This window comes from Eumetopias jubatus, unplaced genomic scaffold (genome assembly GCF_037043125.1).
Source record: "Eumetopias jubatus isolate StellerSeaLion01/CBP00866 unplaced genomic scaffold, mEumJub1_p1.0 scaffold_9, whole genome shotgun sequence".
Taxonomy (NCBI): Eukaryota; Metazoa; Chordata; class Mammalia; order Carnivora; family Otariidae; genus Eumetopias; species Eumetopias jubatus.
In genome coordinates this window covers 140,317,667-140,341,358 of record NW_028274815.1, presented here as the reverse complement: position 1 = coordinate 140,341,358, position 23,692 = coordinate 140,317,667, and the positions used below count along the sequence as shown (strand labels likewise).

Sequence of the window (23,692 nt, the reverse complement as noted above, 5' to 3'; positions counted from 1 at the left end):
AAGGCGACTCACTCCCAACAGAACGTGACCTCTAGACGAGAAATCACAAGAAAGAACAGCCTGGGCACCGCTAAAGCCTCACAAGCTGCCAGCAGATCCACGTGCTCCCATCCCGACGGGGTAAGGGCCCCAGTGTGGAAACCAAGCACCTGCCCCGACGGGGCGTGGATGCCCGACGCTTGGGCTCCTCCTGAGCACCGTCACCCTCGGACACTTGGCCCCCGGCAGGCAGACCGACCGTGGGTTTGGGTCCCCGCCTGCTCGGGGGCTTCCCCTCCCCTCAGGGACAGCCGGCTGGTGCTCAGTGACTGAGGCCCTCACAGCGGCAAACACACAGCTGCTCCACACTGGGCGTCCCTGTCCCTCCGGGGGGGGGGTCCTCCTCAAGGGAGAGCTGAGCGCTAGCGGGCTGTCCCAAGACGGCCCCGCGGTGCCCGCCCGCTCGGACACGCCACAGACCGACAGTGGCAGCCACCAGCGCTCGCGCTCGGAGGGCCTGTCCTGGGACGCGAACAGCTGGCAGCAGCCAGAGGCTGTGGTGGACGCGTCGGCACAAATCACCCAGGAGGACCCAGGCACACGCAGTGCCTGGTCATAGGGCGGCTGACAGCAACCTAAGAGCCAGAGGAAGGGGGTGTGGGGACGGAGAACCCACCACAGCCGTGGCTCACGTGGAGAAAGGCTCCTCGTATCGACCATGACCACGGACAAGGGGGTGGCAGCCCGCGGGTGCTCAGTGCCAGGGGGGCTCTGGGCGCACGAGGGGGTCTATCCGTCACCACAAGCCGAGCCCTGGGAGCACAGCACGGGCAGGATGCTGCGGCGGGCACAGCTAGGTGCTAGTGGAGACGCAGCAGCAAGCCAGACCGACAAATGCACACCTCGCTGGGAAGGGCCAGACGCCACGTAGCTCCTCGAAAAGCCCACCCTGCGGCCATGCACCTCCAGACCCGGGCTCGGGAGGGAGCGTGCCGGCTTGCCTTCCCCCTCCCTACGCTTCACTTTCACAACCCTGTTCCTCAGCCGTCTGGGGCATCCTGGGGGTGCCGCCTCGGCTCAGACGGGCACGGCTAAGTGAGAGCGCAGGCGAAGGACCCAGGCCTTGGGGCCGTGTGCGGAGGCCTGGAAAGGCGACACGGGAGAGTGGCCCCGGCAGCGAAGCAGGGCCAGGGAAGGGAGCTGGGCACGTCCCTCGCGCGGAAAGGCTGGCCCGGAACAAGCCTGGACCTGACACTTGGGAGCACGCACGCCTCACACACAGCACGGCACTCAGGAGGATTTATTAGAGGGTGTTCTGGGAATGACGGCGCGGCCCACCTCCTGTGGGAGCACTCTGCCTCCCGCGTCACCCCGCTCAGGTTCCCACGGGCTGCCCCAGAACCACAGCAGAGACACGGACCGTCCCGCACCGTGGCCTCGCGGGGCCGGCGCCCGAGCCAGCCGGCAGCACCACCCCCCGGCTCCCACCAAGGTGCTGTCTTCCCGCTGCGGCTGGTTTCTGGGGTCAGACAGGAGGAGTGTGGGGGCAAAGTGCAGACGCGGGCCCACCGCAGCGGCCGGGGTTCAGTGGGGCTACCAGTCTTGGTCGCCCCAGCCGTCGTCCACCGGCTCGGCGGGCGGCACGGCCTTCTTGGCGGTCGTGGCTCTGCCCTCCCCACCGCCCCCCCAGGCCTCCCCGAGGTCGCTGTGATCGCTGTTCTTATGGTTGGATGCGGAGCCCGAGCCCCACACATCCCAGCTGTCCGAGCTCCTCTTCTCGGCTGAGGCGTCCGCGCACGTCCAGCTGTCGCTGCTCGGGGACCTGTGGCCCTTGTTGGGGTCGGCACTCCCGAAGGTCTCCCAGAAGCTCTGGTCCACGGCGCGGTTCTGGGAGTGGTCCCCACCGCTGTTCTGGTAGCTCTGGCCCTCCAGGGGTCTTGGGAAGACAGGGAGAGACTGAACAGTGGCCTGAGCCACCAGGCCATCCCTTGGTGTCCTGCCCCAGGCTGCAAAGGCCCCACCCAGACCTCGACGCCCACGGGGCCTGCAAAAGGCCCCCGTGCAGCTCCACCTGAGTCCAGGGCACAGAACCTGCCAGAAGCACTCAGGCCTCCTGCTGCCAGAGCCCCGCTGGGTCAGCCCCACCCCAAAAGGGAGCTCGTCGTGAAGGAAAACATACAACACTGGTTTTCTGCAGTGACTGAGGGCAAAGGGGAGCCCTGAGTGCGTCAGCCCTCCCCGCACTGTCGAGACAGAGGGGGCCCCGCAGAGCTCCTCAGCGGAGCTGTACCCTGATGAGCACAGCCACGCGGCCTGAACCACCAAATGGCGCATCAGGAAGACGTGTGGCCTGTGCCCGTGAGCACAGCAAACGTGCCACCATCCAGCAGTAGCCCCCACCATGGCCGGACTTCCCGCCCCGCCCACCCTGCGGCTGAAGAACTGGAAACCAGGCCGACCGGGCTTCCAGCAGACAGGCCAGGACGCCAGCCCGGAGCGGACGGTGAGTGAGGGGACAGGGCCACTGAGGCGCCCCCGCCGGCCCCACCTACCCAGACTGGAGACGGGGATCAGCGCTGGTGCCCCTCCTCTCCAGGCCTCCCCCTCCCTCCCTGCCCTGGGCGGCAGCAGTTACCACAGGGCCGGAATCTCTACGATTCTGGGGGCTGCTGTGACCCCCATGCCCCTGGGGATAGCACGCCCGTCTGCCAGCGACTGCCTCCCAGAGACCTTGTGGGAAGAAACCCAGGGAACCGGCGTACCTGTCCGACGGGTCCTCTGCTCTCCCAGAAAAGAACGTGGTGACGTCCCGCCATCCCCTACTGCCAACCCCCTGGACCTGGAAGGGGACGGGAGGCGGCAGCTCAGGGTGGGTTCTCACACACGGCACACACACGCTGTCCCGCTCAAAGTCCCGGCAAAGCTTAGAGACGTGTATAGCACAGACAGGCTCAGGCCCACGGGCGCAGGAGCTCGAGGAAACAGCACGCGCGCAAAGCTCCCTGCAGGCTTCCCCGTGCGGAGAGTGGTGGGCTGGGAAGCAGGGGGCCACGCACACGCACACCCGCCTGGAGGAGGCCGGGAGGACGGCAGCCGTCCACCGGCATGTCAGGAAGGTCGCACTCACCGGGGAAGGGCAGCGGCAGCAGAATGAGGGTAGAAAAAAAGCGACAGTTAGCAGACGTGAGAGACCCTCCCCCCGCCAAGCTGTTTCCATATTCCTCTGGCAACCGGCATAGGAGCGTCTCGCTGAGCCTCCTCACCCACCGCTCAGCGGGCACTCAGGCCACACGAGCGCACAGGGGCACGGAGAGCCCACGCCCTTCTTGCTCTCGGCCCGGGCGCCCCGGAATGTGGAGACTGGCTTCCGGCTGCGCCCGAGTCCCAGGTGGGGCCTGCCCTACCTTGGACGCCAACTGAGACACCCCACTGGACACATCATCAAAAATCTTTCCCTCTTTCACCTGCGTGGGTTAAAACAGTGCTGTCAGCCGAATGGCAGAAAGCCCACCGTCACCCGTCTCTGAGAAAGATCAGCACACGCTGAAGAGACCCGTGGCGGCAGCTGTGTGTGACCCTGTCTCCCCCTGGGCGGCCCCCTCCCCACAAGGGAAGAGGGGGTGGGGGCCGCCGACTCCAGCCCAAGCTGCTGAAAATGCAGCATCCTACCGGGGGGGGCCTCTATGTCAGCCACAACCTCCTGACGGCAGGCTGGCACCGCCCCCCGAGGCCCCAGCCTGCTGCGGGGCCTCCCTGGCTCAGTCAGCCGCCTCCGTGCTGCCCACACCCAGCCGCACTCTTGAGGAACAGAGCTCGAGGCCAGGCCTCCCGGAGCCCGGGGGTGGGGGCCCCCTGGGACACGCGGCACTGGTGGGAGTCGAAACCCCCAGCACCAGCTGCTCCCCTGAAACGAGGGCCTATGGGGGTGGGGACGGAGAGACAAGGTGTCGGCTGCGTTACCTTCTCCTGGGCAGGTTTGAGGACGTTCTCGTTCAGACTGTGGCCCAGCTCCGAAGCCTGTGTGACAAGAGGGAAGTCAGGTGAGCCCGGGCAGCATGTCAGCCAGGACGCTGGTCAGCACGTGGCCGCAAGCTTGGCTGACCGAGGGAAGGCAGCAGATGGCGAGCGGCCCACCAGCACCCAGGACTCCGCCCCCACCCCCTCCAGCCCCGGCAGCCATGGCACCCAAGGCAGTTGCACGAAGTGCCCCCCAGGCACCCTGGCTGGGGGGCAGCCAGAGACACTGCCCCAGGCCTACCCGCTCTAGAGGGAAGAGGCCCAGAGTGGCAGCAAATCCCGCGGCCACCCGCGGGTCTTCCCATCGGAGCCCACGCAATCCCATCCCGTGAGGACAGCCTGCGTGCTGGCAGCAGGTCACATGCCACCCCCCTCGGCTGGGGTACAGGCGGGTGCACCCTTGTTCACTGGAGGGAGTGTGAGCCCACCTGCCCACCACTGGGCACCTGACTCAGGAAAGACCACAGAGCCAAGGTGGGTAGGATGGGGCGGGACGATGGGCAGCTAAGCGGGAGCACGCCAGGAAGCAGTAGCCTCGATGGACAGGGTAACCGCACACCAGTCAGCACCTTACCGCTGGGATAACCCTTCTGCTCACTGAGCTTGAGGTGATCCAGCCGTGAAATGAAAATCCTGCCCAGTAGCTCCTCGCACCCCGGGAGGAGCCGTGCCCCCCCGGTTCTGGACCCCTGGCCTCCCGCCGGGGTCTTAGGTCCCTGAACAGCATGGATGGGCCAGACAGGAGCCCAGCAGGCTGGCGGGGAGCTCCGAGGGTGAGGGCACTTAAGCGAGGACACATACAGGCCACAGTCCAGGGAAGCTCAGGGCAAAGCGCGTGGTCAGCACAGAGACGGGGAAAGGCATGCACAAGAACAGACTTGGGGCCTTACCATCTCGGGCTGCTGCTTGGAGCCCCAAAACTTTACCCAGACAGCAAGGGAGCGGGTTGGGGCGGAGGGGGGAGAGAGGGAGAAAGTGAGAGAGCTAGCGAGCTCGGGCAGGAGCAGCGGTGAGCAACCACCAGGAAGCACCTCCAGACGGGTTAATGAGCCTCACGTTCTCGTGGCGGCACCCCAGCACGTGTCCTCAAAAGTGGCCTGGAGTGCCCACTTACTGCCACCAAACCTCACTGCTTTCCCCTCCCAACGTACAACTTCCAGAACCACACGCGCACAAGCAGGTCAGGAGCCCGAGACAGGGACAGGCCGTCCTCGAACACCAACCACCCTCCCTCCCGGGACAGCCTCTGGGGCCGCTGCCTCCGGCCTGTGTCCTGACCCCCACCACCGGGGCACAGGCGGTCCAGAGCCCTGCCACTACCTGGGGACTGCCAGGGCTACCAACCAAGATTTGAAAAAAAAGGAGAAACGCCAACACCCCAAACCACCACCCACGAGAGAAACTAACTGGGAATTTTCGGAGGGCTGGCCTGCCCCACCCCACAACCCGCAGCCCTGGCAGCACCAGGCTTCCTTCCGCCCACGGGTGCAGAAAGCCGACTGCACACGAGCCTCACAGCTGTCCGGGTGCCCTCAGCCCTGCGGGGCCTTACAGGCGCAGTTTCTCACCCCCCTGCTAACCCACAGGCACCTGAAGTGATGCACACAGAAACACCCCCTCCCAAGCACAGGCCCTGAGGAGGGCAGACCAGGCATCTAGACGACGACGACAGGACAGAATTAGGAACTTTAACAGCACAGAACGCAGAAGCTTCCGTTGTTACCTTCTGACTTGCTTGAGATCCAAATTTGGTTGCCTGAAAAGAAACATGGCTTTCAGTCACCGGTCCTGACACCAGACCCCCAGCTGCACATCCCCAGGACTCAGCACTCAATCCTAGGTCTGTCTCCTGACGGCCTCCCACCTCCCAGCAGCTCCGAGGGGCCCAGCAAAGCTGCCCACTAGGCCAGGCTCCACTGGAGGGGAAGCAGGTCCCCAGGAGGGGGCGGCCACCCCAGCCCCATCAGCTGTGGGCTTTGCCGTGGCCCAGGCCATGCCACCTGCTTGGCGCCCAGCGTGGGACCATCCCACAGCTCACCTTAGCACAGCACCCCCAACAGTTTCATAAACAAAGAAAGAAAAGGCCTGGCCATAGATGTTCCCGCTGAGAGGCGCCTGAACCTCCTGGCGGTGCCCTCCAGGGACGAGGCCTGGAGAGAACCAGCGGAGGCCACGTGCCAGAGCGCTGGTGCCATAGGGCCTGGTGCCCCTCGAGGCCAGGCCAGATGGGGGAGGACGCAGGGCACTGTGGCCCACGGGGAGCACGGAGAGAGGTCCATAGCGCCTTCACTTCGGCCCAGAGCCAGCCCCGTGGTTCCTGCTGGTTGTGGAGCTGCAGGCACCCATCTGGCCCTCAGAACGTTCCTGTCCAGGGCCTACTTGGCCGGGCGGCCCCTTGAGCCTGCCCTGGGCTCCTCCTTCTACAGGTCACCTTCCTCACCAAGGCCACGCTGACCAGGAAAACTGCCGGACGCCCTGACAGTCTCCCCTCCGGGGTAATGTCCTCAGATAGGTTTCTGCCTGTTCCTTTCCAAAATCATACCCACTCCCCACCCGTGTGTCTTGACTAAATCCCCAACCCTCCCTCGCTTGGGCAGAGGAGCAGGTAAGGGGAAGAGAGAAGTCCGACTGCCTGAACCCTGCTCCGTGCCCAGCAGCAGAAACTGGAGGGCTGGCAGCACCACTCAGGCTGCAGGGCTCACAATATGCCGCATTGGAGCATGGCACACCCCTCTCCTAGAGCGGCACCCCTCTGCACACAGCTCATCTCTGACACGCAGATGGATGCCTGCCACTGAAGCAGTGAACGGCGGGGCCCTGAGATCTGCTGCAGCCTCGGGGACTTGGGGCCAACAGCACACGGCCTGGGAGGGGACCCTGTGGCTGGAAACGCCCTCCACCCCTCGTCGGAGCCCCTTCAAGACCCCTGTCTGCCCCAGACCCCAGACTAGCAGCCTGTGTGGGCCTGAAGGCACTAGGATGGACTACTCACACCCTCCTTAGCGGCCGAGGCAAACTTGCTCGCTCCGGTGGTAAAACTGCTCCAGCCCTGGAAAGAAGCAACAGAGAGGCCACGTCGAGGTTCCACAGGCGACCGAACAGGCAGGCTATCTGCCATGCCATCCACCGCTCAGCGAGGGGCTGATGGATTCTGCCCCCAAATCTGTAGGATGGCCACCTCCGGGGTCCCGTTCAACAGCAGCAACCCCAATTCCCACGGAGAACAGGTGTGCAAGCTGTGGGCACACCTGAACACCATGCCCCCGACTCCTGGCAGCCACGGCATCTGGCCCAGCACATGCGTCTGTGCTGCACCACCTGCCTGGACCTCCACTGCACGCACGTGCCGGTTCTTCCCTTTGCCCTTGGTCCTTCCTACCTCCCCTCGAAGGAGTTGGGGCCTGGCACCTAGTCTGTGGGCAGACCTGTTCTGAGTTTGAGGTCTTCCCCCTAAGCCCCCAAAGCCTACTGAAACTATTTACGGACACACACGTCTCACTCAAATCCCAACTTCCCAGCAGAGCCTCTTCCCCCCCAAGGAAGCCGAGGAACCCTTAGCTCAGGAGACAAGCACATTCAGCTTCTTCGGTGAATTAAAGACCCGTAAGAGGGCGACACTAACACAAACGCGCTACGTTGGGTGGGACCTGGAGAAGGGACCCTGGCTGCCCAGGGCCGCCACCGCCCGCGGCTCTGGAGGAGCAGCTTTAATTTCTGACAAGTTCCACCACTTCGGGAACAGCATGTGTCACGGACCAGGAGAGGACAGCAGACAGTGATGCTCAGCAGACCTCCCACTGCACCCAGGACGCAGGGCCCTACAGTGGCGGCGGACACACGGCCGCTCCCAGGGGCTTCCTGCGTTTTCACCCATCACGTCTGCTCCTCCTGCACTTGCTGCGTCCCCCCAGGGCACTGCAGACCCTGTCCTGTTAGCGTGGAGGACGTCTCCTCGCCTTTTCACGCGTGCGGTACCCAGAGACAGGCCGCTGCCAGCCGTCACTGGCCAGACCCCTGGGGGTCAGCAGCTACCATCACAGACAGTGCTACAATGAACGAACATCATCTAAAGACACAGTAAGTTTCCTTGGAAAACGATGGTTTGACCTGAAGCTGAGGACAAAAGCGCAGGGCTGCGAGCGTCAAACCCAGAGGGTGCCAGAGCCCATGCGGCTTGGAGAGCGGGGCTGGTGGGCAGAGCACCGGGGTCGGCTGTGCCCAGTGCTCTGGCAGGACAGGAGGACCGGGCACACACCACACAGGATGTTGTGCTTGGAGGAAACGCGCCTGGCTAGTGGGAAACACACATTCTGTAACAAAGTACGTAAGCAACTGCACGTGCCGGGACCGGAATGAATAAGCCAGGTCATAGAGAAAACTTCGCCGAAGGAAAGGGGAGGTGTTCCGTAGGCGGGGCCGGCTGCGGGTCTGCGGGGCAGGGCGCGGTCCTCACCGAGCACAGGGACGACACAGCGCTGCTGAGGAAGTCCTCATCCCTCTTCGGGGGCGGCACCGTGTTCCCAAACCCCACATAGCGGTTCTCCTGGGCCCTGACAGGGAGACAAGAAGCAGCATGCTCCTGAAAGCCTTGAGGCGGGAGGCACCCAGGCCCTGGGCAGAGGTGCGAGGGCCCCGGGGAGGACGTGCATCCACAGCAAGGCGGGCACACAGGTCAGGCTCCCCTCTGCTCACCGGAGAACACCCTCCTGCTGCATTTAGCCAGGGAACCTTGGCAAGACCCAAAGCCAACAGCCTATTATTACAAGAAGCATCCAAATGATTTAATCCGACAGCTCCAAGAACAAAACTCGCTTACAGGTCAGGCTGGTTTCAAGAAGGAAAACTGTTCTTTTTTCCTTTTCTCTCCACTCAAAACCACTCTTCAAACCTGGGCTGGCCCAGGGATTGCCACAACCAGCACCCGCGTGATGCGTGCGGGCTCGACGTGCCCTGCACACAGAAAGCAGCAGGCCCTAGCCCTGAGGGACTGAACCCCTGCTGCCCGTGGCCTCACCCCTGATAGGAGCCCAGGTCATCATTAAGCCAGTCTTCAAATGCCTTGTCTGAGGAGGAGGTCGAGTTCTGTGGGTGGCCAGAGGCTCTGAAAGGGAGAGTCAGAGGTCAGTGAGCCCAACAGAGGACGGGCAGGTGCCTGAGGGATCTGTGCGGGCCTCTATGCTGTTACATCCACCTGGTCACACCTGGGCTCCTCCAAGAATGGAGCACCTAAAGCCAGCTGGCCTCCAAGTCTGTCTGAAAGGCAGCTCAGGTTCAGGCTGGCAACAAGCGGGCACACTCCGGACCCAAAGGGCCGGACAGCAGCTCCACGCCTGCCCATGCTGGCAGGGAGACAGCAGAGAGGCTGGAGAGACAGAGGCTGAAGCAGGCACATCAACAGTGGTCCAGGGACCTTCCACATAAAATGCACAGTGCAGGTGTGGGGTGGGGGTCCCTGGGCACCCACGGTGCAAACAGGGAGCCTTCTCTGGACCAGTCACTCCAGAAAACACCAGCCTCTGACATGCAAGAGGACGCAGGGGGACCAGCTTGTCCGCATCACACCTGCACTCAGGGGTGGGCAATCCTCAGAGAGGACACAGGAGGTAAACAACACTCAGCTAGGATGTTTCCTACAGAGATGCACGCATGTCACGGGTGCGTGTCGGGAAAGACTTGCACCAAACGGGCTCTCGAGAAATGGGGAGGTACTCCCTTCACCTTAGACACAGCTTATGGGCTGCATTTTTACTGAGAGCCTGTATTGCTTCAATGACCTACAGAGTTGTTGTCCCTACTGACTCTCGGGAGCAACTCACAATGGGAGCTGTTCCCACACCAATATGGGGTCCTGAGCTACGGCTAAGATCAGGGCCAGGCCCAGAACAGTCTGAAGCCAGACAAGAGGCCAGAGGAATAGCTACCGGTGGGCAGTAGACGGCAGTGCCTTGGGTTGGGGTGGGGTCCAGTTCTGGGCAGGCGATGACTCGGGAGACCATTCTCTGCCTTCAGCCAGAGTGGCTACCTGCCGAGGGGACACAGGCATTAGACAGCCCAGGACAGAGACGTCACCCACTCCAGCATGTCCTGTCTGCTGTCCCTCCCAGGCTCAGCGGCCATGGGCTGGGGGCTCTCTGCCACATGTCAACACCGAGACAGGGTCTCACTCTGAATGAACAGCGGTGCTGGCGAGTTCTCGGTCAGTGGCTCTGACCCCAGATGACGCACTGCCATCCTCGGCAGAGTTTCAGCCACCACGTACAGAGGAGCGGGCACGCGACACTCTCCCCGAGGGTGGGGAGGAAGGCCCGTTCTTCACCTCTGCTAACAACGTGCCACCTCCTTTCCCCCAGGTGGGACAAGACGGCCCACGTGTCCTATCTGTGGACAGACCGCGCACGGCCTCTGCAGGGAGGTCAGAGCCCACAGGAGAATGACAGCTCCCACGGGCAGAGCCTCGGCACCCCTGGTCAGCCGGTCCCTACCTTGTCCCTGAAGAGGGCCGCGGCCTTGCTGTTGTACTTGTCCTGCAGGGACCAGCAGGGGTCATAGTCCTCCTGAGACTCCAGGAACTCCCGGAATTTCGCGTTCCCTCCAGCTTTCATCTTCTCCAGCTCCACATCCTTCCACTTGTCCATGGTCACAGAGCGCACGAAGCTAGAAACCAGAGAGCCAACCTACTTATTAGCATTGGGCATCCAAGAGCCCCCCACCTAGGTCATGAATCTGGTGCAGGCACTTCCCCTGACAGAAGCGCAGAGCAGGAAAGGTGGCGCGCGTTACCCCGTCACCGCACACCCGACAGGAGGCCCTCGAGGCAACAGGGGCAGGGCACTAACCTGAGGTGCACCCCGAGCCCGCGGTGCTTCCCCGAGCACTCCAGGCAGATCCAGATGCCGTAAGTCACACTCACCCACTGAGGATTGAATGCACCACACTCAAAACACACCTGCGGAGAGGGTCACGTGCGACTCACCCAGGCACTTGGGGCCCCGGGACCCCAAAGACCCGACAGGTGGCCCCAAGAGGGAGCAGAGGAGACTGGCCCGAGACTAACAGTAACAGGGAGAGCTCTGAGAGATTTGCTAAACCTCAAAGCACCAGAGCAGAGCAGATGCTTACGTTGTTTTCATCCTGCACTCTCACTTCTTTCAGAACTTTCCTCGTTCTGGGGCTGGCCATGATGCTGCAAAGGAGAAACACAAAGTTTTAAAACTTACCAGTAGGCTACTTCACAAGAAAACAAGTAAGTGCAAAAACACTAGCACACACAGCTTCAGAGAAATCCCACGAAGCTGCCAGGATGGAAGCTATGGGGTAACGCCACTGCTCACTACAGGCGGCATGAGGGAACCACTTACAGAAAGAACCTGTCCTCCACACACTAAGAAAAACCCACAGCCGTCTGGATGTTTCCAACCAAAGGCAACACAATTATTAAGAATAACATAATTACTGGTGTCCGCTTTGCCTAAGCATCATATACCACCCGCACTGCGTAATTTATATAACGTCCCGTCTTGTGATGAAGCCCATAGCAAGGGATGGTCTTTCTACAACCTACACAGACTGGCCGCTCAATCTGACTGCCCACCTGAAAGGCCAACACCTCAGACTAGGGCCGATAACCTTCGGAGACAGGGAACCCCAGTTCTCTGCATGCAACATCGTCCTTCTACTCCCCAGCCTGTGGTGTGGGCTGAAGCGGCAGCCCCAACCAATACGTGCAGAGGCCAGTCTGGGGGGGGCCTACAGGGATGTCCTCCATGGGCCCATCACAGAGGGTGGACGTGACAGACGGCATGAGCGCAGCAGGGCACACCTGCCACCGTGCCTCATGGGGACACTGCCGGGGTACCACACCTTAATTCAGGCTGAAGAGAAAAACCATTTCTGTCTTTACATAGCTCCTAGCTTTGGCAAAGCTCAAGTTCAACCAACAGCCCACTGGATTCATGACCAGGAAAAGTGATAGAGTAGATTCAAGCTGCAGGAAGGGGGTGGGAGCCGCACAGTGCTGGCCATAAAGCAACCCCATGGTCCTGCACACCCCGTCACCACTTGGCCCCAGGCCACCTCTACCACCACCAATGCACGACTGCACGTGTGTCCCCCTGAAGCTTGCCCTCCCCTCACCCGTGAACGGAGCCTGTGAGCTGCTGCCCCTAACTCTCATGGCAACACGCACCCACTGCAGAACACGCAGGGACCCTGTAAGTGGCTCAGAACTGGACACCTGCCCAGCTGCTGGACATTTCATGCGGCCAGCTTCTCTGCTGATAGTGAAGCTGGAGCTTTCTACTGACGTGCAGTGTAAACATTCCAGGAGGATCTCTGGCTGTACCTCACCTGTAATCTTAGTACGCAGGAATAAGCCACGGGTGGAAGCCCTGACTCTCTGCACAACCAAACTTTCTAAATCTGGAAGGCCAGGACTGCTGTGCTCATCAGTGCCCACTTTGAGGCTAGCTGAAGGAAATAACAAATAAACATTGGTTTTCAGTTTTTTACAATTGATGGACAAAACTCAGAGCTCACCCGCGGCTCTTCTGCACTCTGCAGTTTTCCGTGCTACGTGTGACAGTCTACCAAAACCATCGGATCTCAAGAGCAAACACCTGAATACATCATCCCGGTAGGACTCGTTCAAGTGGGATACTTTCAGCACACTGAGCGTCTATGCCACCGCACACGAAAGGCATCAACAGGTAAACACCACACACACTTGGAGAGACATCGGGCTGGGTCTGAATCCACAAAGCCCTTTGCACACATCTGTCTCACTGGAGAGTCCCTTGTGGCCTGCTGTGCGGGGCTGACACGCACACCTGCCCGATCAGTCTCCATACTCAGCCCTGTGCTCTTTCCAGAGAACTGTGCCTTCCCTCAGAGGTTCACATTCTGGTCAAAAGGCACCGGCAAACAGAAGTCAGAACTGGGCTGAGCATGCTCCGAATTTCTAATTGTGTAAAATAAAATTAAGCAGACCAAATTGTTCGCAGAACTAATAGCAAAATAACATATGAAAAGGAAATGACCTGATTTTAAAGAAATTCCCCTTGGGGACCAGTTTTGGATGTGAGCAACCTTCAACTCTCTGAAATGCTAACTGATACCTGAAAATGCATCCTAACTTTCAAAACCACAACTACGGTTTATCTTGAAAAATCGTCCAAGAACTCTTTAAAGCTTGAAACCAGGACGGTAAAATGCAGCTTTTCTGCAAGTGGACATAACTTCAGTAAACGCTGAACCAAATGAGGACACTTTTTCTTAGTTCACCACGTAGGCCACTTGTTAACTGCACAATGCTTGGTCCTGAAGTTGGGATCTTGTCGGTATCACAAATTAATTAAAAGGGATGACTGAGGGGCAGGACTGGGTCCCCGGGGCTGTTACAGTGACGAAGACAGACAGAAACCACCGGGAGCATCCAGAGCACCTGTGCGAACGCACAGCCCCTTCTCCCGGGACGCACGGATCTGTTGTGAACCTGGGCGGGCTGGGGTCCTGGGAAGCAACGCCAGAGCAAGCCTGAGAGCTCAGCGCCCCCTCGGCCATCCCCACGGGCGCACTGTCATGGCCAGAGCGCGGCAGGAGGGTTAGGCCTGCCCCAAACGAGCAACATCCCTTCCCAGCGTTGGTGGTCTGCGGTGGAGCCTTGAGCAGGGCAGACGGGACGCATATCCCACGGGAACCGAAAAGGACCGCTCGAGCCCCTCCCTTCCCGAGGGGGTCGTCCACGGCACCGGGCGAGGCCGAGGCTGCCGCTCCTGACCACACCGGCCTCCCCCGCACCCGCCAGACGGAACCCTCGCTTCCCAGGGCGGAAGCCCCTCGGCCTGCAGCCCTGCGCCGTCCGTCTGGACGCTGCGCCCCTTCCCCAGGAGGAAGGGGCGCGGCGGGGTGCGCGGGGCCGCGGCTGCGGGAGGGTTCCAGGAACCGAGGTGGGGGCGGCTTCCGAGGAGAGAGGGGCGGCGGGCCGGGGTTCGGGCCGGGTCCTCGGGCCACGCGCTTACCGGGCGGGGTCCGGACTCGATCCCGCGCGCCGGTGGTCCGCCGGTGGTCCGCCGGGCTCGGGCGCGCCGCAAGCTGCTCCGTGGACGCGCGCCGGCCGCCCGCCCCGCCGCCACCAGCTTCCGGCTACGTTGCGCCTCGCGGGGCATCACGGGGAGCCGGGCGGGAGGGGGCGGGGCCGGCGGGGCGGGACTTCCGCCTTCGCTCTTCGGGCCGGAGGGCGGCCACGCCCCTGTCAGCTTGGGGACGCGGCGGGCCGGCGGGGGGCCGGCGGGGGGCGGGCGCGGTCCGCGGGGCGGGACTGACTGTCCGGCGGGGACCGGCCGGGTGCCGGTCCGCAGCGGCGAGCACGGAAGACGCGCCCTCCTTCCGTGGGGACGACTCCGGGACGGCCTGTTCACGGGGGGCTGATTAGGAAGGCGCGGCGGGGGCGGGGCTCCCAGGGCCGGGGGGCAAGCGGAGTCCTGGCGTGCGGTGGAGGGGACCTCGCAGGGGAGGGACCCGTGACCAGGGGCCGAGCCCGGCTGCGGCCGCAGGACCCCGGGTCCTCCGGCTGGGAGCGGGTTTGGAGGGGCGGCGGGGCAGGCGGAGCGCGCAGCAGGGCGGTCACCTGCAGGCTGCAGACCTGGGGAGCGGCCGGACCCCGAGTCCCCGAGGACGCCTACAGCAAAGACTGCCTTTAAAAGGATTGTCTCTGGGCAGGGAGGAGTCGCAAGCGATCTGTGGTTTGCTTTGTGCTTTCTGGATATTTCTGTGTTCTTTGTGCATATTCTTCGTCCAGGTAACTTTCGGAATGGTCACGTATAAACGTTTTTATTGAGGTGTAATCGTATAGTTGAATGACTTGACAAATGCATACCCCATGGAACCACCGCCATCAGTTAGTTATGGAGCATTCCCACCGAGGCAACCACCGTTCCTACTTCATCCTCACATCCTAGCTGGGTCTGTTCTAGACATTTGTATAAATGAATGCAATATGTACTCTTTTTCCAATGGCCTCTTTCAGTTCACAGAATGATTTGAAGATCCACCCACGTTGTTGTGTGGGTGGATCTACCCCAGGCACTTCGTATGAATGGAATCCTACAGTATGTGTCCTACCGGGTCTCTCGCTCAGCATCATGTTTTCAGAGTCATCCGTGCTGTAGCTCTCGGCGCTCCATTCCCTGTAATTGCTGAATGGTATGCCACTAAATGCAATGCCACTCTGTTAGACCCCGGAGTCATTTTTAAGTTTTTGATATTATGAATAAAGCTGCCTTGAAGTTCATGTACCAGTCTTTTTGTGGGCATATTTTTTATTTCTCTCGTTTAATCACCTAAAAGTACAATTGCTGGGTGATTGTCAGGTGTACTTAGAACTTGATATGAAATTGCCAGTCTCCCAAAATGGTTGTGCCATTTTCTACTCTCCCCTGCAGTTAGAGAGCTCCAGTTGCTCCACGCGTTTTATCAACACGTGGGTTCTCAGGCTTTCACGGCAGCCACGCTGGTGGGCACACGGGGGGGGGTCTCACTGCGTTTCCCTCCGTGGTTGGCTGAAAGCTGCCCTGGGTGCTTATCTTGACTTCCCAGCACTCACAGGCCTGCCTCGTGCGTGGCTGAGCATGAGTACTCCTGCAGCCGGAGGGAACCCTCCAGAAGGAGCCCCTGGGTTCACGGAAATAAACAGGCACCACTAGGGTCTACACGGTGGCAACAGGAGACTAGATTTCAGCACAAGAGCCTGTGGTCGGAACTGTAGGCTCCACAAGTTCAGAGAGAGAGAGCCAGGTGCTGCATTTACAGTGGGCTTCCTGGAGGAGGTGGGCTGTGAGGCGTGAGAGGATGTTGAAAAGGAGGAGAGAAGGAGGGAAGACCCTCCTGGAAAGCAGAACTAGAGCCGGCATTTGGCACCCACTAGACCAAACAACAAGTGAAGGCTGAATGTTCAGTTTTCCGATCACAAAGCAAAAGGGTCAAGCCCCCACCTGCCCTAAGCTCTGGGAGGCCTGGGGCTATGTTCATCCCTAGAGAAGGTACGTCCCTGGAGCCAAGACCAGATGGGTGGCCTTCCAAGGCCAGGGCTAACCTACTGCCCCACGACGTCTGGACAGCTTTTGTCTCTTTCCATGATCTGAAGGCTCTTACATTGTCCAAACAACAGGGCAACAGCGGAGTCCGGGCAATGGAGTGGTGAATGGGCAGAACATGTAGCTACAAATTGAAGACGTTCTATGACTCCATCTAAACTATTCAGATAATTTGTTTTTCTTTTAGAACTGCCAGCAGTCCATTCACTTTCAGTTACAGTAATACAATCTTGTTTGTGGTTTCCTCCCTGGGGGCTGGGAAGTTCTGGATGGGAATGGAACTGAAGGGAATTCTTGGGGCAGCAAAATGAAAGCCGTGCAGTGAGTGACCACACAAAGCTGCAGGGCTCTTGGCACCAGCTACACAAGGTGGGCAGAAAGGAAGCCACTGCAAGCCAGGCAGGAGTGCAAGTCCCCTGTGAAGTCGCTGGTGGAGCTGCGTCAAATCACTGCTTTGTCCTGGACTCAGTTTCCCCACTGGTGAAAAAAAGTCTACAATTCCCTTTCAGGCCAGGAGCCCACACTGCCTGAACACTTTCCAGAAGTCAGGCTGTGGGCTTGGTAAGGAAGATCTTGTTAAACTGCACAGCCACCATGCATGCTCTGATATGAACCCATTGTTCAGATGAAGAAACTGAGGTGCAGAACAAAGAAGCAATTTGCCCAAGGTCCAAAAGGCGGTTTAATGGAGCCGAGGTTTTCACCCAGCTTCTGTAACACCCTCCTCAAAGTGGAAGGCAGGTGTGTGGAGCTGGGCATCCACAGGGGGTAACCAGGCATGTCTTCAGATCGGGACACCCAGCACCAGTCTTGGTGGCCTTGTCTGGGCCCCATAGCTGGGTCAGCTGGGGCCAGGGGGTCCAGCCAGCAGCCAGCAGGGCGTGGCAGAGGAAGCAGCTGGAGCTCCACAGGGCTAGTGAGGGCCATGTGTGTGCACGTAAGTGCACACATCTGTGAGCGTGTTTGGGTTTGCACATTTGCGCACCGTGCACGCGTGTTCGTGTGATTGTGTATTGCTGTGTGTGCATGTGCGTGTAGGGGTGTGCGTCTGTGTGTGCTTGTGTGTATGTGATGTGGAAGGACAAAGACGTGTGTGCTTGTATGCACGTCCATGTGTGCGTGTGAGTGGTGCATAGGTGTGCGCAGTACCGTGTGTATGGGTCCGTGCCTGAAGGCTCGTGAGGCTCAGGTTCACGGTCCTGAGTCACCCATCGGCAAAGCGACAGTAGGTGCGGCTTGCAGGGTGTCCAGGGTAGGGGCCGTGCCCGGGCTTCCTTGAGAGGCGGGTCCTGCTGTATCGGCTGCGCACAGCTGCAGAAGCTGTGACACAGTCCGCGGCCCCGGCCCGTGGCAGCAGCTGGCGGAGGCGGTCCCAGGCCGCTCAGACCCCAGAGGCCCCGGGGTCAGCCTCATTGGAATGTCGCGCGATGAGCAAGGGTGCAGCCCCCAAGCGCAGGCGCACCCCAGCGGCAGCTCGCCCAGGGCTCCAGGCCACGGCGAGAAGTAAAGACTGCCTTACAGTTCCTCGGAGCGCTTCTCTGCCGCGCGTCCGGGGTCCAGACCCACGCGCTGGGGTGCGGGAATCCCAGCGCGGACCCGGGCCGTTTCCGCACGCGGCCGCCAGGAGGCGGTGTGGGGCGCCGCGCGCTCCCCGCCGCGCGCTCCCCGCCGCGCACCCGCGGACGGCGCCCCTGCACTCCGCGTGAGCGCCGCCTCCTAGGAAGCCCACTATCCAACCTCAAAGGTTCAGCCCGCGGGCCGGAGGGCCAGGAGCCTCGGGGCGGGGCGGGACCAATGGGCATCTTGAAGTGACATTCTTTTTTTTTTTTTTTTTTTTTAAGATTTTATTTATTTATTTTGACAGAGAGAGACCCAGCGAGAGAGGGAACGCAAGCAGGGGGAGTGGGAGAGGGAAAAGCAGGCTTCCCGCTGAGCAGGGAGCCCGATGCGGCCTTCGATCCCACGAGCTTGGGATCATGACCCAAGCCTAAGGCAGACGCTTAACGACTGAGCCCCCCCAGGCGCCCCTTGAAATGACATTCTAATCCTGTTAACTGGCCAGGGCTCCAGGGCCACCAGCAGAGGCGGAGCCTGGCCTCAGATGTCAGCAGAGCCCTGGGTATCGCTCTGGACTCCGCTCATCTTGGAAACCTACTGTGTCGGGCTCAGCTCAGGGCCCAGGGGTGTTTCCCACACCTGTCCTCTGGGCCTGGAGGCCCTCACTGGCGTCCAGCGAGCCCTTAAACCGACCTTGAGGACAGCAGAGCCTCAGGTTCCATGAGAAATGGGGGGCATCCTTAGCTCCTGAGAGCTGTTTTAAGGAAACGTCCCAGGGGCTGAGAAAGGTGTAGGGGTTCCCAGCCGGAGGGCCTGGGGCCAAGATCCCGCGTGGGCTCCTACACACTGAGCCTCCTGTTGACCAGGCTGGATGCGAGGGGCAGCCTGTGCGCTGCACCCCACAGGCACCGGTGGGTCGTGAGGCTGGCACTTGGGGCTGGCACTTGCTGTGACAGATGCCAGCAGCTCTCAGTGGAGGCAAAGACCCAGCAGTTTTTCCTTTCTCTCTCTTACATCTCCCATGCTCTCAGTCACAATCTTCAACCTGTGGGGCCACACCTGGTCACCCTGACCACAGCCAGGAAGAGCCCCCAACCATTCCCTGGCCCCAGGAGTGGGAACCATTCAGGGGAGAAGGCGGAGGCTCAGAGATACACCGTGTCTCACACGAGCTCACACAGCTTGTGCTCAGGGCTGTGGGATGAGGCCCAGGTTTATCTGGCATAGAACCACTGTGTCCTCCAGCCCCTGGACTCGCCCACTGCCGTCAGGAACTCCCTCATGGTTTCCTGCCCAGGTGCCGCCCGGGCATCGTCAGTCTCCAGAATAAAGTCCAGTGGTCTGGACTTGGTATTCCTGGCCCCCCGGGAACTTGGGCTCTGGTCTGGTGCCTGCCCTGCCCCATGTCCTGGAACTCAGGCCTTCCTCCCCGCGCTCTGAGCCCTCCTCCCTGCCCTGCCCAGCCTGCCTTGTGGTCTGGGCAGGCTGGCCCACGCCTTCCTCCTCTCCCTGTCGTTCAGTGCCCCTCACACAGAGGTGGCTGGGGGTAAACTCCTAAGGCCCAACTGCTGGGTCCCACTTTGCCACCAAGATCACAACAGGTTCAAACCACAGTGGGCAGGAATGCGCTGAGGCCGGGGGGGCCCATTCACCCGCGTGCCAGGCAGGGGCTCACGGAGCTGGAAGGAAGCACCCCCTGCCTCAGGGTGCTATGCGGGCCTCTTGGGTCCTAGTGCAGGCCCCTCCAGAGGTGGCCATGGCCAAAAGTTTGGGGTAGACCCGCCCAGACGGGGTCTCCCAAATCAACATACATGCAGCACCTCCCTCTGTGGCACTTTCTCTCATCTGCCTTTGCAGTGGGACCTCATTCTTCCTAACCACAGATCCACAGTGGAATTTCTCTAACTGACCCAGCAGTGCAAACTGGGGTTCTGTTATCACCATTATCGCTTTGTTATTATTTTGCTTCATCCTCATGGTTTACTGGACATCCGGGTACAATGACCTCTCTACGGCCATGGATGCATTGATCTCTGGAAGTGCAAGCACTGGATAAATTCTCATAGATTCTAGCCAATTTTTCCCAGAATCTTTGTACCAAGTGTCCTGCTGTGAGCATGCCTGTTTCTCATGCCCTCTCCCTGCTGTGTTGTCTCCCTGTCCTGCTAGAAGCACATATGCATTGTCCCTGCTGCGTTGGGTGGCGAGGCCAAGCACAGGTGCGTCGGACAGTGCGCATCCCCTCCTGAGGACCCCTGTGTTTGTTCTCTGTTCTCCACCACCAGGTCCTTCCTGAAATGGCTTTGTCCTGCATCTGGAGAGAAGACCGTGAGCTTGGTCTGGGGCTGCCGTGCTCCTGGCTCTGGCCTGTGAGTGGCAGGACTCGGTCCCAAGGGGAGAAGGGCCTGGCTGGCCTGCCCCATCAGACTCCCTGGCATCGCCTGTGAATGAAGCACAGGATGAGTTGGGGCCGGGGACAGAAGGAAACAGAAGGGAAGCCGGAACATACGGCTGTGCTAATCGGAGAGGCTGTGCCTCGCCACAAAGGTACACTTGTTCCCGAAAGCCCTGAGCTACCATCCCACGCCCAACACCAAGGAGCCTGCAGCTGTGCCGAATCACACTCGTCCACACTGGCTAAGGAATCACAGCTAAAAATGTGTTGAGACTGGGCCAGTTCCTCGGATTGCAAGCCTGATGGCTCAGATCCTGGAGCCAGACAGTAAGGACCCCCACACTCAGTCTTAGCCCCTCCCATGCCTAGCTTAGTCAGGAATCTTTCTAGATGCTAGTTGCTAGACACAGAAAATCCAACCACAAATGGCTTAACAACAAAGTTATCAATTCATGCAATGAGAAGCCCAGTGGTAAATTGGCTTTCAGGCAAGGCTCGATCCAATAGCTCAACAATACTGTCGAGAACTAGGTTTCTTCCTGTGTCTTTGCCTTGCGGTTCCTTCTTTATCCTAAGGTCCCAAGATGCAGCTTCTAAAGCTGCAAACTCCTGATTCACATCCAGCTTGTACCCGCATCCCAGCGAGAAGCCTGGCATTCCTTCTGATTGGACTAGCTCGGGTCACGCGTCCACTTCTAAGCTAATCAGGGGCCCGGAGGTCTGTGCCAGCCTGTGGCATCTGAGCCCCAAGCTCCGGCCCTGGAGCCGCAGGGGGAGGTGGGTTCCCTAGGACCAGAGATCTGAGGAGCTGGGGGGCCAGAAGGCGAGATGCTGGAGAGCCACCAGGGCACCAACCCACACTACTGCAGCCCACCCCAGGCAAGCTTCCCCCGGGGCAGAGGTAGAGGCTGGGTGTCGGGGTGCAGCATGAAGCAGGACGTGACAGCTAGCGTGATGAATGCTCGTGGCAGGTGGGCGGGGCTCGGCCTGTCTCTTCTGTTTTCTCAAGGCTAGGCTTCTGCTGGAAGGGAGTGAGACAGGTGCAGGGTGACAGGTGGATTGTCGGGAGAGGCAGGAGCTTGGCCCGGGGTGGGGGAGGGGAGAGGGTGTGGTCCAGATGCGGGCATGTCCAGTTTGGGGCCCCCAGGGAGGCCCGAGGGGCTGGTGTACAGAACAGGAACAGCACCAGGGACCTGGAAGGGGGAGGGAGCACGGGCTGGGTGACACCCCAGGAGAGACAGACAGCCGTTAACCGGCCTGCACTGACCCCCAGGCCAGCAGGACCAGGGAGGTGCGGATCAGGAGCACTAAATGCAGCCCAATCAAGACGGGGGCTGAGCATGCTCCTGGCCGGTAGGGAGGCCTGAGAGCCTGCGTTCTTACCTCCCAGGCCTGTGCCAGCCATCACGGAGGGAGCCTGCGGGGGCAGATCCTCCTCCCAGGCACGTTGTGCTGCTCCTTCCAGCTCTTAGTGGCAGGGTGAGGAGGCACTACAGAGCCCCGGTCCCAGGCTCCTGCTGGAGTTATACAGGCCTGGAGTCAGATCCGACCGCTGCCATTTCTGGGCTGTGGGAAAGTCCCCTGACACCCCTGAGCCTCCGTTTCCCCATCTGTAAAATGGGGGCATCGTTAGGCCCTCCCTCGAGGGTTCTGGGACAGAAGGGAGCCCCACTGCAGCTCCTCAGTGCAGGGCGGGGCCTCCTGTCGCTTTCCAGCCCCAGGATGGGGTGGGGTGGGGGGACAGGAGCAGAGGCTTCTCCAGGGGCCACTGGAGAATAAAGAAAACTAAGGAAGCGAGCGAATGTCAGCTGCAGAACGCTTCCCGAGAGAGGGGTGCTGGGGGTCATTTCTGAGTCCTCCCCGATGCCCCCCAGACACTGGCTTCGTGTGATGCTTATGTGCCCCACACCAGAGCCTCCCCGGCAAGAGACAGACAGACAGACGGAGACAGGGGGGGGGGAAGGGAGAGAGCACATGGAGAGAACCAAGTGGAGCAGAAAGGCCACTGACCTCAGGGGAGGACAGACAAACAGGCCTGCAGACCTGTTTCCTTCTCCTTGTGCTTTTCCTGCTTGTTTAATGAGACAAATGCTTAAGAAAGAAACCCCAGCCCCCACCTCTGCCTTGCTTTCCCTCTGTGACCCCCAGTTGCTGAGAGGAATGATGAGGTCCCAAAGGAGACCCGCGTGCACACGGTCTGGGTCTGGGAGCTGCAGGCCTGGACTGCACCAGCTGTGTCCGGTCAGGGCGGTGAGCCGTCTCCTCCCACGAGCACTTCACCAGGAGTCCGGGGCTCCTGGGCCTAACGCCTCATCTGTAGCCAATCCTGGACTGGCCGCCCAGCGGGCAAGACCCCAAAGCCTCTACCGCCCGTCTGAGAGAAATGCCCTGAACCGGTTTGGTGCCCGTTCCATACATGGCCCTGGCAGGCACTGAGTGTTGCAGTCTCCACTGCCTGCACCGTGTGAGCCGCCCGAGGAGCTGAGAGCTGTTCCTGGGCCGGGAGACCTCCTGGGGGCTCATGAGAGCAGCCGTCTGGGACGCATGCGTGAGCCCAGCCACACTTGCACAAGGGTCTGTGACAACGTGCTGATGGCACGCAGGCCCGGGGACGCCTGGGGTGGGACATGCAGTGCTGGGGCCTCGCTGGGGGACAGACGAGGCAAACTAGGCAGCCCCGAGGTCTGAGCTGCAGGCTGGAGTTGGTGTGGCCCAGAACCCACTCCTGCCCCAGGGCCATGGGAGGAGCCCCCGGAGCCCCAGCCGCTCCCGGGGCCACGGTGCTCTCTGCAAAAGCCCTCTCCAAGTTTGCTCCAGTTTATGGTCCCCTCTTCCCAGAGGCTGAGAGCTGGTGGGCAGGGAGGCTCTGGCCAGCCCGCGGGGAGGCTGCACCAGGACCCCAGGGACTGCAAAGCACCAGAAACAGAGGTCCACCAGCTCCGGGTCTTGGCTTCCTGCTGTCTGCCAGCAGAGCTGTGCAGGACACAGGCTGGGCCGGCCCGAGGTGCAGAGAAGGCTGGGGCAGCAGAAGGCCACAGTCCTCACCACGCCTGGTGCCAGGAAATTGGCCTGGACTGTCAGGGCCAGGGCCGGAAGGGGAAGGAGTGGGTTCCCCAGCAAGAGACTGGGGGTCAGTACATGGGGATGTGGAGAAGGAAGTCAGTAGAGGTGTGGTGGAGAGGGGTGGCGTGTGAGAGGGGGTTTCCCAAATTAGCAGCCACCTTGGGGGAGAGACTGCCCCGTTTGTGTGCGCAAACCTCTGTGATCTTGCTTGTCAAGGCCTCTGTGTCAGGCCCGGGAGCTCAGAGCTCAGAACTCCAAGGATCCTGTGGCTTGGAGGGGGCATGACGGCATCTACTCTGAGAGCAGGAACGTGGCCCGGGGCCATCCAGGGGTGAAGCTCCCCTGGGAGAGCCTTTGGTGACTGTAGGCACCCCCAAGAAGGCTCCCAGGGCACAAGCCCACCCACACGGGAAACACATCCCATTCTGTTGGTGCAGCAGGGACGACTTTCCCTTCAGGACGGGGTTCTCTCTGCTCTTCTGCAGTCAAATGGAAACCAGCCAATGCCATTATCTCTCAAAGGAAGAATGGAATCAACACTACCACCCATTGGGCCGCCTTTGATCCAGTCAGAGGGAAGGGGCCAAGCTGC

At 60.7% G+C, this 23,692-nt stretch overlaps 1 protein-coding gene across 2 annotated transcripts; it reads right to left on the bottom strand.

Annotated features, from left to right (window-relative positions):
• Positions 1 to 1,262: 1,262 nt before the first annotated feature.
• Positions 1,263 to 14,096, bottom strand: ARFGAP1 (ARF GTPase activating protein 1). 2 transcript variants are annotated; one of them, XM_028091186.2, is made up of 13 exons: positions 14,013 to 14,096; positions 11,116 to 11,179; positions 10,833 to 10,942; positions 10,479 to 10,650; positions 9,918 to 10,018; positions 9,011 to 9,097; positions 8,450 to 8,546; positions 6,989 to 7,045; positions 5,720 to 5,752; positions 3,940 to 3,996; positions 3,384 to 3,443; positions 2,742 to 2,818; positions 1,263 to 1,915 (listed from the first exon to the last, which is right to left on the bottom strand). In XM_028091186.2, the coding sequence occupies exons 2-13, from the start codon at positions 11,173 to 11,175 to the stop codon at positions 1,573 to 1,575; spliced, it is 1,254 nt and encodes a 417-aa protein (XP_027946987.1). In that variant the 5' UTR covers positions 11,176 to 11,179; positions 14,013 to 14,096; the 3' UTR covers positions 1,263 to 1,572. The 2 variants fall into 2 exon arrangements, with proteins under 2 accessions (XP_027946987.1, XP_027946988.1); XM_028091187.2 differs by lacking the exon at positions 3,384 to 3,443.
• Between the last annotated feature and the right edge of the window lie 9,596 nt (positions 14,097 to 23,692).

Bases quoted from the DNA above. Each gene is read 5' to 3' on its own strand.
- ARFGAP1 (XM_028091186.2), bottom strand. From the start codon at position 11,175: ATGGCCAGCCCCAGAACGAGGAAAGTTCTGAAAGAAGTGAGAGTGCAG. The intron at 3,444-3,939 runs GTAACGCAGCCG...TAACCCACGCAG, and splicing joins TCAAACCTGCCCAGGAGAAG to GTGAAAGAGGGAAAGATTTT. The intron at 2,819-3,383 runs GTAGGGCAGGCC...GTCCCCTTCCAG, and splicing joins TGTCTCAGTTGGCGTCCAAG to GTCCAGGGGGTTGGCAGTAG.